The sequence below is a fragment of the Fomitiporia mediterranea genome (assembly GCF_000271605.1).
Source record: "Fomitiporia mediterranea MF3/22 unplaced genomic scaffold FOMMEscaffold_9, whole genome shotgun sequence".
Classification (NCBI taxonomy): Eukaryota; Fungi; Basidiomycota; class Agaricomycetes; order Hymenochaetales; family Hymenochaetaceae; genus Fomitiporia; species Fomitiporia mediterranea.
The window spans coordinates 2476665-2489389 of NW_006760394.1; the positions used below are offsets into that span (position 1 = coordinate 2476665).

A 12725-nucleotide genomic window follows, 5' to 3' on the forward strand; every position below is an offset into this window, starting at 1 on the left:
ATATGCATTAGTTATTATATTGTTCTGTATTCGTTCCATTAGTTCTATCCGTATTATTATTATTATTATTATTGTTATTATTATTGTTATTATAGTGTCTGCAATTGTATTATTGTTTATAATACATGTTAAATGTTTTATTTATTTGATTTAATATGCTGTTTAGCATATATGCACTCGTTTTTGAGCATTAATTGTTTGGCTGTGATATTACTATATGTGTTATTATTTGATTTATGCTATAACATATGTGTGCTTGTTGACAGTGTCAATCATTTGTACTATTGTAATGTTAATAGCAGAAGAGTAGTGTTTGCTTTATTAATCTTTTTAACGTTCGTCTGTAGTATGATCAGTTAATTTATTATAATATGATCTCTGTGATATTATAGGATATTTTAGCATTTAATAATTGCAGTAAGTGATACTCATCATAGTTTCAACATTGCCTGCATAGATTATGTTATTACTGGGCCAATGATCATAATCACTAAGATGACAATCATATAATGTCTGGGTCGTATGTAGTACAGTAGATTGTGCGTTTGCAGCGTATTGATTTGCGTTTGGGATACTCAGACAGGTGAGTCGAGTTCTGCATCATAGTATGCTGCGTGTGTGCATGTGATGCATAGAACTGTATAGAGCATAGACGTAGTAGAGTGTAGATAAAGCGTAGGCAGGGAGCTCAAGGCTCATAACCTGTTAAGAAAGGGGAAAGAGGTTATGTGAGAGGCTTAGAGAGATCACACAAAGAGGGGGGATAGTGGACTCGGCTCGCTCTCTCGCAGCTTGCTTCATCGTCCGTTGATTAGTTAGTCTATATATACTATGTAAGTATGTCTCAGATGTAGAATGTATGATGGAAGGTATTCCATCATCGTTCGTCATTGCTTGTAATGTAGTTTATATCATCTGAGACATGCTCTCGTGTAGTCTCGTCTTAACACTCTCTCTTTAAGCTTGTCTTTACCATGATCTTGTTTTGCCAGTTTAGAAGAACTTGTATTCTTTCCTCCACGGTCTGTGTTGCTGCCAGCTGTGTTTTCCCTTTGCTTTGGTATGCGACGTTTACGATGTTTGTGCTTGTCTCTATCACCTGTATCCTCAGCACGGTCGTGGTCCTCTGCTTTTGTATGATGCTTGCTGTCTCGTCTGCGTTCACGCTGCTCCTCATTGCCCTTTGCTCTGCCAGAGTCACGTCTCTCTTTATGTGAGTCGCTTCTTGACGTTCTTTCGTGTCTATTGCTCCTGGTAGTACTAGAGCGACTGGCAGTAGTAGAGGACTGACGTTTGAAGCCTTCCTGTACCGGTATCTTGAACATCTTGCAGATATGTTGGGCTGTTAACCAGTCAATATTCTCAACGAGTCTTTACCCACCACCCTTTTATACTTTTGGCAGACATAATTGACTTACCCAAATTACTTAAGGAATGACGTAGTTCTTTCTAGTTTGCATCCGATAAATTTGATTCCGGCATGCTCTGTATAAAGTATGACTGGTTTCAAGTATGTAATATCTACATCAGAAACTTGAGGCATTACATAGGGTTATCTCACCTATAGTCAAATTTGCAGATATTTCTTTTGTTTCATTGTATTGTCAGTCCTAGTGCATGTTTCTTCTCTCCATTAGTGAAGAATGCAGCTACAATGATTCTCAATGCGGTTATTAAAACATGCCATTTATTATGAAACAACAGATAGCTACCTCATCTATAATCACATTTACACATTTCCTTTGTTCTTGTTGTTTTGCTTACTTAGTAAAGAGACATGACTTTTAATAGCTGATACAAGTGCTGCTCTTACTGACTATACAACGTGACCTTGAAGTGATGGCGGATCCGGAATCATTTTTATTTTTGGACCCACGGTGGAGTAGCGGATCAGAAGGAGCAAAGGGCCTGTTCACAGCCTGATTTGTGCCACTCCGAGTCGGTCGTGGCGTCGGTTTTCGCATTACCGGACAGAATAACAGAATAATACATCATAAATAAATACAGTCGGCATCTTCTGCACTATAATAATATAATACAATAACATTTTCTCTATCTACCGCCTACACCTCTACACCTCTACACCTCTACGCTATTCCTCTCTAGATTCTCTAGCTCATCCCAGAGGCGGCGGAAGCCTCCGCCTGCTCGCGTTTCCACTTATCATAACACTCCAACGTAACGCTCGACATAAAACACGGTATACACATCTCGTCTCTTATCCACATGTTCATCAACCCTTCCAGTTCTTCGGGTACGTGGTCGCCGAGAGCGATTAGTTGCATTCGTGCTCCAAGTTTGGTTTTCTCATCTCCTTCCCTCTTACCCTTGTCTTTCCCATCCTTGTCTTTCCCGTCCTCCTTCTCGTTATTTGTGGTTGAGTCAGGCTTGGCAGGCGAGAAAACAAAAGCCGCACTCAAATCATACACACTCGTCACTCTCACCTGTCCATTCGGGTAAAACGCCAATTTTACACCCATAATACTCTCAATGGCTTCACGGAACTCGATAGATTTGGAAGAGTAGACTTGTTGTAAGCGGAGGAGACGTTTTTCTTTTTGGGCGAGGAGAGAGGAGAGGGAGGAGGTTTCGTGTTTGAGGGAGTCGTAGGATGCGCGGGGGACGAATTGTGTGTTGCTGCCAGGGTCTGTGGGATCGGAATTGGAGGTTGTGGAGGTGGAAGTGGGAGGACCGCCGGATTGAGAAAGTCGGGATTCGAGTTCCTTAAGTCGCTCAAGCAAAGCTTCATTCTCCGCCTTAAGCTTATCAAGCACTTCCTGTCTCGTATCAGCCCATTCCTGCGCTGGGTTCTGTTGAAGAGTGAGAACGCGTGTGTTAGGTGGAATGTGTCGACCTGCACCGATCTCTCCGCCGAGTTCGAAGAGACGTTGTTCGAGCTGGTCGATACGGTCTGTGCTTTGGGCTGCTGAGGATTGTGCGTTTTTGAAAGCTACAATTAAAGTTGGTTTGTCAGTCATATTTTTCAGCAAAAGGAAAGAAAGGATGTGTGGATGCTCACCTTCCTCCAAAGTAGCAGCCTTCCTCACAAGCAAATCCCACTCTTCCTTCGACTTACTCGCAACTCCACCGCCGGACCGTCTTAACCTCTCAACCTCCCCTTCAAGTCCCTCAATCGTAGACTTGTACTCCTCAAGAAGGGATTCCAATTGCGCGATTCGCTGTTCGAGTTTCTCCGTAACAGCAGCAGCGACGACTTCACCATCATCTGACACAGTGATATTCGCCGCTTCCTCATTTTGATAACTCGAAACGAGGGATCGCAAAAACATCGCGTCTCGTTCCAATAAAACGCATTCTTTTTCTTTTCGAGTTAAGGTGTCTTGGAGGTGTTCGATTTCTTTTTGCAAACGGCTTGCGTTGGAAGAAGTGGATTCTAATTCTGAGCGTGTGTTGGTGAGTTCGACTTCGTATGCTCGGAGAGTAGCTTTTAGTTGTCCGTGTTCGTCTAAGAGTGTCGCGTGTTGTTTGCGGAGCGTCGTAAGTTGTTGTGTGACACCTACAGGCGTCTTCCCCGGCGTACAATTCTCGTTATTCTCATCATCTCCACCACCACTCTCGGATTGATTTCGCAACTTAAGTTCCCATTCCTTCTCCCGCTTAGCGAATGCCAAAGCATTCGTTTCAAGCTTGGCGACCCTCGTCCTCAGCCCCTCCATACTCAACAACCGCCTCTCAAGCTCCCGTTTCTCCTCGCGTAGGATTTCTGAGTTTTGGGCTCTGGAGCGGAGACGGGAGAGTTCGGATGTGAGGCGGGTGTTGGAGGCTTCGAGGGAGGTGAGGTGGGATGTGAGGCGGGAGAGTTCGGTGCGGATTATTTCGTTGTCTTTACTGATATTACTGATTCGTTCTCGTTCTTGTTGGGAATGTGAAGAGACTGTGGAGGAATGACGTCGACGTCTATTGGGTGTGCCGAGGCTGAGTCGATGACGGATGTGGGAGAGGGGGTCGAGGCGGGAGTTGGATGAGATGGAGAGTGGAGTTCCGTGTGTTGGTTGCTGCTGCTGTTGCTGTTGTAGTGGCCGATCGAGTGTAAGACTCATCGCACGAGAAGAAGCGATGGAAACGTTCTGCGAAGAAGCTATGGACGCAGAACGAGAACGTGACGCAATCGACGCGGAGGCGGAGATGGGCGAGGAGACGGTGTAGGGCGGTGGTGCACCTGGGTCGGGGTAAGCTTCGATTTCTGGTTGGTTTTGGTCGCCTGAGTGAAGTGAAACGTTTGGTTCGACTGCTGCTACTGAGCGGGAACGGATGCTTGATATTTCGATTTCACCGGTTTGTGTGACGTCTCCCTCAGTAATAGTATCGACTGCCATTGATGGGTCTTCCTCGGGGTCGGCTTCGCCATCTGCGTCGAGCTCGTCTCGTTCGTCTTCCTTCTCTGCCTTCGAAGAACCGTCGTCGTCTACGCTGGTCGCTGGTTCTTCAATCTCGACTCGCATGCCTGCGTTGGTATTCGAAACTCCATCATCCCCACCTATTACCTCCTTCTCGTGCTCCTCTACTTCATCATCCTCACCTCCAGGCTCCTCTTCCGTCATTTGCTCAAGTAACTCTTCCAGAGCTTTCGCCCTAATCTCTTCTTCACGTGCTCGTGCCTGAGCGTCCTGCAACTGAGATTGCAAAAGCTCGATCTGTTCGTCACGAGTGGTGATCTCGACATTGAGAGCGGCGGTTTTGGATTGGGAGGTGTGTAGGAGAGTTGAGTAGGCGTCGTCGAGATCTTCGTGATGTGATTCGAGTTCTGCGAACTTTCGTTTTAGCGAGGAGAGCTCGTATTCGAGTGCGCTCTTAACACGTCGTTAGACTTGATGCTTGAACTGAAAAATAAAGAGACGACGTACCGTCTTTAGAGTGAACTCCTCTTCAGCGCGTTGTCGAGCCTCCTTCTCTTCTTCTTCCCGCGTTGCGACTAGACGGAGATCCGCTTCTAACCTGTCAATCTCGCGATCCTTGTTGAGTAGTTTATTTTGTAGCTCTGTGACTTGAGCCTGTGCAGCTAAGAGTTGGCGGTTGAGAGATGTTTGTGTGACATGAGCGGAGAAGGCACTGGTCAGCGCGGGACGTTTTGCTGCGGACGATTCTACGAACAATCAAACTCAGCGATGGGATTTCTTTTTGATTTTGTGAGAGGACTTACCTTGTTCAACACTCGAGCTACCAGCACGCGTCTTTCGTTTCACACCTGCAGCAACACCGCCAGACGCAGGCGGAGCACTTGCTCTACTAGGCCCAGCACCTAACGTAGCAGCACCGCGCGTAGCGCCAAAGGAGAAACCAGCAACGGAACCTGGTCTCGAAGGTGGCTTGACACCAGCTGAAGAGCCTGGACGACTGCTAGCCGCCGCTGAGAGAGGTCTTGAGGCTGCAGTGGGACGCGTCGAGCTGGTTGTCGCAGCTGCTGATGTGCCTGCACCTGATGCTGCTGCGGTAGAACGTGTCGTACGCGTTGGTCTGAAGGAGTTTGTTGGACCTGAACGCAGGTTGGACATTTTGAGCGGTGTTGAGGATGAGGACGAGGACGAAAGATGAAGACAAAGGTCGTGTAAAGACGACGGCGCGTCGAATGGCGCGTCTCTTTCATTTTCATTTTCATTTCTTCCTACCTCAATTGATACCTTGCTTGCAAATAATATAGTCTATCATATATGCTTCCATGTGGCTTTCTTGCTATTCTCCTGGACTGCCACTGCTTTCCAGCATCAACAACTAGATTGATTACCGGCTCAAGGACGACTCTAGGACATCTGACCCCTCAGAACGGCCCGCCTCCACACGTCAATTCTTCTGAATTCTTCTGTTGTGAATTTCTCCGAGTATCTTGTGATCGTGAATTACTCCTCAAAGTCGGCATGACTTCACTATATAATAACTTGAAGTTGATGATCTCGTAATGTCCTGCGGGCTGACACGACGATGGCGTCCTTTACGAATATCTTTTTGTTGCCTTTGTTTACTTTGCTAGGTCTTGTCAACTTTGCTACGACGCAGATTTTGTCGCCTCGTGGAGTTGGTGGCCAGACGTGTGTGATATCGCCTCTTGGAGGTGGACAGGATGATACGGACCAGGTAAGAATTGTTAGCTTTGACAGTATATACAATGACTGACACGGTATTGGAAGGTGCTTAATGCAATTGAGAAATGTGGCACGAATGGTCATGTTGTACTGCAACATGGGGAATTCAATATCACTAAGTACTCGTGATAGTCATATACTTTGCTAGCAAGTCTTGCTAATGCATTGTGCAGGAAGATGACATGGAATTTGACAAACTCACAAGTGGATCTATTCGGAGTGCTAAGTGTGCGTCGAGGTTCTTTCTAACCTGGAATCTAATAAATGAACGCATTTCACGATAGTTCGTCCCCGACGTCGAATATTGGCTTAACCCCAACAACACATATCGCGTTGTTTTCATCCAGGTTCGCTCATTCTCGGTTAATATTTATGCAGCAGCAACTGAAGAAGAGTATATACAGAGCCAAGCATCCTGGTTCGTTGTCTCGGGGAACAACTTCGTCATCGACGCATACGGTATAGGTGGGATAAACGGGAACGGGCAGGTTCGTCATCCATCCACGCTCTTCTCCTTAAACTAAAACTACATTCGTCCTCCCGTTTTCCTAAAAGCCATGGTGGGACTACTTCACCTCCCACACCCGTCAAGACGGCGACGGCCGTCCACTCTCCCTCACCCTCTTCCAATCCACCCACGCACAAATCCGCAACTTCCATATTCATTCTCCACCCTTTTGGTGTAATACCGTGGCGATGTCGAAGGATGTGGTGTATGATGGGATGGTGTGTAATGCTACGAATGGGAATCCGGAGTTTTTGGGTCAGAAGTGTGTGTGTTTTTCTTTTGCTTTACTTTGGTTGTTTACCAGTTTGTTGTGTGAATGTTGACTGTGATGGATTGGTTGGTTGGGTAGTATTGTGCCGAATACGGATGGTGTGTTTGGTTTTTGTTATTCATTCTGAAAGTCGAGTCTAACCGGACACATTACCAGGAATCAACACGTACAGATCAGATAACATCAAGCTCTTCAACTGGGACGTATGTCTTTCCTCTTTTCTCATCCTTTCTCATCCCAATTATTCCCTCCGATCAACCTGTACGTTGGAACTCAAGTTAAACTTGATAGGTGACATGTGGAGACGATTGTCTCGCAGTAAAAGGTGTATGTACCTGTCCTGTCCATATCGAAATCCGAAGGTTTCTAGATCGACTTGATGTTGACGTTTTTGTATGTAGAATACGACTGACCTCCATGTGAAGAACTATACGTGTCGTGGCGGTAACGGTGTTGCATTTGGGTCGTTGGGACAATACGTTGGTATGGTAAGCACTCAGCTTCTCATGTATGATTTTTAAGAGGATCTGCAGCTTATGAGTCAACATCTGGATTATAGAATGATATCGTGGAAAACGTCATGCTTGAGGATTTCACGGTACGTTCACATAAATGTGTCCATCCCACCCCCTCTTTTTTGCATTATTTACTTCAGCTTTGTAATATATAGCTGATGAGGATTAACTCGAGTATCCAACCAAACATGAACAACGGGGTAAGTCGTAAATCCTTTCGTGATAAATTATTCGCCCAGCGGTTGTTTGTCAGGTGTATTTCAAGTCGTGGACAGGAACCGTGAACGGAGAACCTCCGAGTGGTGGAGGTGGCGGGGGCGGTACGTCCAAGTCATTATCCCTTTTCGAGAATTTGTGATGCTATCTTCTGCGATAGGCCATGTAAGCAATGTAACGATGAAGAACTTTTCATTGGACCAAGTAGACTTGCCAACGCACTTGTATCAGACTAATGGAGGGCATTCGTCAGTATCTCGCTTCGATAGTATGTATAAAGAAGCTGACGATTCTGCGGGTCCGCTGGCAGGGGCGATACACCCTCGTTCCTCCAATTCGGCGACCTGCACTATGCAGACTGGGCAGGGACGTCAACGTCAAATAGACGTAAGCTTTCTCTTTTTCCTTTGCTGGTTCTTATTTACCCTTCTAATACCTCACCCGCTAAATTTATTACTGTAGTGGTCGACATAGAGTGCAGCGCAAACGCACCTTGTCCGGACATCACGTTCCAAGACTTCTCCATCTCTACGCCGAACGACCAGTCTCCGCAGTTCATTTGTGATAATGTGGAGAGTATATCTGGGCTTCCAGGTGCATACATTTAGTTTCTTTAGTATGATCAAAGTTCTGACGAAGATGACGTGGACCGATCGAACCTGCTTTGCTTTGCGTTTTTTTACATGATAACGTGGGCAGGACCGTGCAATGCAACTGGGTGAACGTAACGTTGTATAAGGGTATACTATGTAGCTTGTTCCTCGCTGTACAATTTTGAATGAAGAATGCATTTTATTCTTCGTGAGATTCACACAAGCCGTGGACATCACTAGTGATACATGGCTGATATGAAGCTATATCAAAAATTCAAACAAATTTGTTGTCAGTCAAGCCCTACGAGTCCAATCTATAGCACTAAGAGATAAAGTACTTCTGGAGTTTGACAGAACTCGATCATGGATGAAGTCTATGAACAAAGCAAAAGCCAAACTTTGGGGCATTTTACCCTATGGGCTAGACAGGTTAGACATTATCTGGTTGTGACTGGGAGCATGGTAGTACTAGGCATCCACCCTCTTCCTGGTCAGCAAAGCTAGAAGGCTTGCTTCGGGTATGGATACATGAAACATGCAATTCAGCCACATATAGAAACGTGTCCGAGCAACGTGCAAGGCTTATCTTGATTCTTGATGTGGCGTACAACAGTTACTCGATACTTACGTGTTAATAAGAAGCTTTGCTATAATCAAATTTTACTGATTTATTGTACAGGTGGGTACAAAAAGTCTTTGTTGTACCATATATACAGGCATTGGACGTTCCTTTAAGTAATAATGATTTTGAGTGATTTATTGTGAAAACAATACTGTTGTTGAACAGTAAACTATGCACAAACTTCAGATTAACTCCAAACAATTTCAATCACATCAAACAGTCTACATGACAACAAACAATGACTTAATAATATAATGATGAACAAAGTACAGAACTAATGACACAACAACAAACAAAAACTTAATAAATATCTAACAACACACAAAGTTAACACACAGTGGACTTAAATATATGATACAAGCAACACATTTACATTATATAAATGATATTAATAAATGAGATACACAAGCAAATATAATACAGACACACAGATGTATGTTGCAGATATTATATTAATAAAAATGTTGGAACAATCTGCAAATCAAACATCTTATAGGTCTGGCCAACTTATAAATGTTTGAAGGGGAGTGGTAGCAGTACTATAACTACCCCTAAAAATAAAAATAAAATAACTACAAATCAAATAATCAAATAATTGCAAAACAAACATATTATTAAACTAATAAATGTTTGAAGGGGAGTGTTAACATATATGGAAATAGCATATATATGGAATGACGCTTATAAGCAACAGACGTACCTGAGACATAGCTACATATTATATATACCTACTCAATCAACAGACAATGACACTCACAGACGGATGACACCTACAACGAATGAGAGCAGAGTCCACTGAACCCCTATACTGTGTGATTCCCTCTGAGCATAACCTATGATCCTATTGATTTCGGATCACCTTGGATACTATTGTCATCTAAACTAGAGAATACTTTACAACACAAATCTGAATGACCAGTCAAGTTTGTTACAATATCCTTACACACATATTCGAATTTCTAAAGAGGAGATAGGACTTAGGAGTACACAGTTGACTAATGATACTTCTAATGGAAGAGATAACTCAAGTTGTTGAGACAGCTTTGCCTTTTGCTTTTTTTAGTACCTAAGGTAGTACATAAATAGTATAGTCAGTACTACAGTCTTCAGCAGCTCAAACACATTGCTGGAAGGTACAAGGTAGGTAGAAGTAGTATAACCAAGTTCTAATAGCATTAAGGAGAAAGGTATACATAGATTCAGAGAATTACTCCTTCAGAGCAATCTCAGGTTCCATTTTAAGTGCAAACTCCGAAAGTATCATGACATGAAATTCTTGACATCATTAGTTCCATAATCCAATTTTGCTTCTTGCATGCATTTGGTGTTAATTGATACGAAAGCCTACATTGACTGATGTCGAGGTTTTGCTTTGCTCACTAATTTTGATTAATCCAGTGCACACGGTAACTTGCGAGACAAAGGGCTTGAATTACTCCTTTGTGTCCAGACAAGGATAAAAAAGAGAAGGGGGCAACATAACTGTAGAAAGCATCCCTCATATTACTTAGGAAATATTCACAAGATGTTCCTGTTTAATACACCTCCTCAGAGAGGCGGACGGGCTGCTAAAAGGCAGAGTGATAAACAAAGCAGGAACGTTCAGAGACATTCAGCCACCCTAAGTGGGTCTGAAAGTAGAAGCAGTACTTCTCTAGACTGTGACAAGGGCGAACATCCAAGACATAGACATACAAGTACTCGTGATCGAGAGGGAGGAGACAGATATCACCGCCATAGACACAGAAGGCCTAGGCGTCAAAGTGTGACCAAGGTGCATGCTCCCAAACATAGAAGAGACAAAGCAAGGAATGACGACAAACCAATCAAGGCCAGGGATGAAGAGCAATCAGACACTGGGACATCCCGAAGTAGACGTGAATCAAGGGCTAATGCTTCTACGAAAACGAATGTCAGGCAGGCAGATGATGGCGAACAACCTGGCCTCAAAAAGACAACTAGTAGACGCCAGACAGGGGTTGGCTCTGCTCCAAAAAAGTCTAAAGCAGAGCCAGGCAAGCAGAAGGCAGGTCATGGTAAAAAACAAGTGGAAGAGAAGGCAACACTTAAGGGGCACACAACAGTCCCTGTTTCAGGCCCCAAAATGAAAACTAATTCAGAGCCGAAAGTTGACTCGGTCAGTTCCACAAAGAAGGCGGGCAAAGTAAAGAGGGTTGCTGAAGAAGACGAAAGGAAGAATACATACCCAATCAGAACACAACTGAGGCCAACAGCTGATGAACCAGAATTTAATTTATCACAACAGCCATCTTCATTCCCTATGGATGGTTATGAGAGTGTAGATGCAGGAAGTGTAGCATATGAGAATTTTGAATCAGAATATGAGGAAAGTACAGAAAACACAGAAGGTTCAGTAGATTCAGACGAATATGATGAATATGACAAAGAAGATACAATGCAAACGTCCCATCTGCAACTAGAAAACGGTAGTGGAACGACAGGCCGGCGTCTACCACGACCTGCTATGAGTCATGTGGAAACAATGCAGAAACTAGAAAGAGAAAGTCCAGCAACTGCTGAATATTACAAGAGACAATTGATGGGTCAACGGGGAATTAGCCATTATTAGATAATCTTAGTCGTGATGCAAAAACATTTCTTTCTGTGAGAAATAAATGTAGGTAAGAGTGTAATAATTTTGAAGGAAATGAAGGGAGGAATTAGGTAATAGGAGCAAACAATGACCTGTGTTACTAGGATTATTTCTACTCAAATTCACAAAATTTTACACTTTAGTAATAGGTTATCTTAATTATAAGTATTATTGAATCAGACTGCTTAGTATATTAATATGACAGTTAATGTTCAGTGTTGAGTAATATACTATATACAGAATTAAATACTTTTATTTTCTAAAAAGTTACTAAGACTATACTAACTAGCAAATCTTTAACACAAGTTTTTATTAATAAGTATAGTCAAAATTAATGGATTCACCTTGTGATTTGTCTAACAGTTCTAGAGAGTAAACTGTATTATGGCTTAATATAAATTCTGACTATACTGAATTCACTAAAGACAATTTATACTTATTTTTAGTATATTGTATTTATTTGCATATCAACTATTCTGTCTGTGTTTTCCTGTATTAATACATATAAAGTGTAGTGTAAAGCCGAGTTACAGTATAGGTTAGTAGTGTGAAAGTGTAACAAGTAGAGAAGTAACTTGTTACAAAGTAGGAAAAATAAATAATTAGCTTAAAAAATGTAGTACATACAAAGTAAGGATTACAAAATTTAATTCAAGTGTAAGAGAGATATGTATAAGAAGGAAAGGATTATATTTATCGTCCTCTATGGTTCTTGTTGCTGGCTTTGTTCACTTTGCTAGCTCTTGGCAACTTCGCTGCTACGCAAGGGTTTTCGTCGAGCGGAGGTAGTGGTCAGATGTGTGTGATATCTCCTCTCGGAGGTGGACACGACGATACAGACCAGGTGAGAGTTGTTAGCTTTGCCAATACGTGATTGATTGACACAGTACTGGAAGGTACTCGACGCGATTGAAAAATGCGGGACGAACGGACATGTTGTTTTGCAACATGGCGATTTTAATATCACTAGGTGCTAGTAACAATTTTACATCTCGAGCTTGAGTCTTGCTAAGGCATTGCACAGGAAGATGACATGGAACTTGACGAACTCACTTGTGGATCTATTTGGAGTGTTAAGCGTGCGTCAAGAGCTCTTCATAACACCAGATAACTCCCTTGAATCAAACGGATGAACGCATTTCACTATAGTTCGTCCCTGACGTCGAATACTGGCTCGACCCCAACAACACATATCGCGTCGTATTCATCCAGGTCCGTCTATTCTCGTTCAATGTCAACATATCTATATGTTTGTGCAGCAACTGAAGGAGAGTATACGCTATACAGA

General features: G+C 43.1%; 3 protein-coding genes across 3 annotated transcripts; 2 read left to right on the forward strand and 1 right to left on the reverse strand.

Annotated features, from left to right (window-relative positions):
• Positions 1-2111: 2111 nt before the first annotated feature.
• Positions 2112-5513, reverse strand: FOMMEDRAFT_148326 (uncharacterized protein; the record flags this gene model as incomplete). The annotated part of the gene is made up of 4 exons (XM_007269362.1): positions 2112-2950; positions 3020-4811; positions 4866-5104; positions 5162-5513. 4 exons carry the CDS (start codon positions 5511-5513, stop codon positions 2112-2114), a joined length of 3222 nt encoding a protein of 1073 aa, XP_007269424.1.
• A 302-nt stretch (positions 5514-5815) lies between these two features.
• Positions 5816-8216, forward strand: FOMMEDRAFT_187143 (uncharacterized protein; the record flags this gene model as incomplete). Its single annotated transcript, XM_007269363.1, has 16 exons — positions 5816-6090; positions 6144-6217; positions 6272-6326; positions 6383-6445; positions 6503-6586; positions 6654-6868; positions 6956-6975; positions 7034-7080; positions 7169-7204; positions 7279-7365; positions 7437-7475; positions 7548-7592; positions 7646-7722; positions 7779-7856; positions 7919-7995; positions 8071-8216. Exons 1-16 carry the CDS (start codon positions 5938-5940, stop codon positions 8214-8216), a joined length of 1296 nt encoding a protein of 431 aa, XP_007269425.1. The 5' UTR covers positions 5816-5937.
• A 2132-nt stretch (positions 8217-10348) lies between these two features.
• Positions 10349-12570, forward strand: FOMMEDRAFT_159422 (uncharacterized protein; the record flags this gene model as incomplete). The annotated part of the gene is made up of 4 exons (XM_007269364.1): positions 10349-11312; positions 12178-12281; positions 12334-12407; positions 12462-12570. 4 exons carry the CDS (start codon positions 10349-10351, stop codon positions 12568-12570), a joined length of 1251 nt encoding a protein of 416 aa, XP_007269426.1.
• Between the last annotated feature and the right edge of the window lie 155 nt (positions 12571-12725).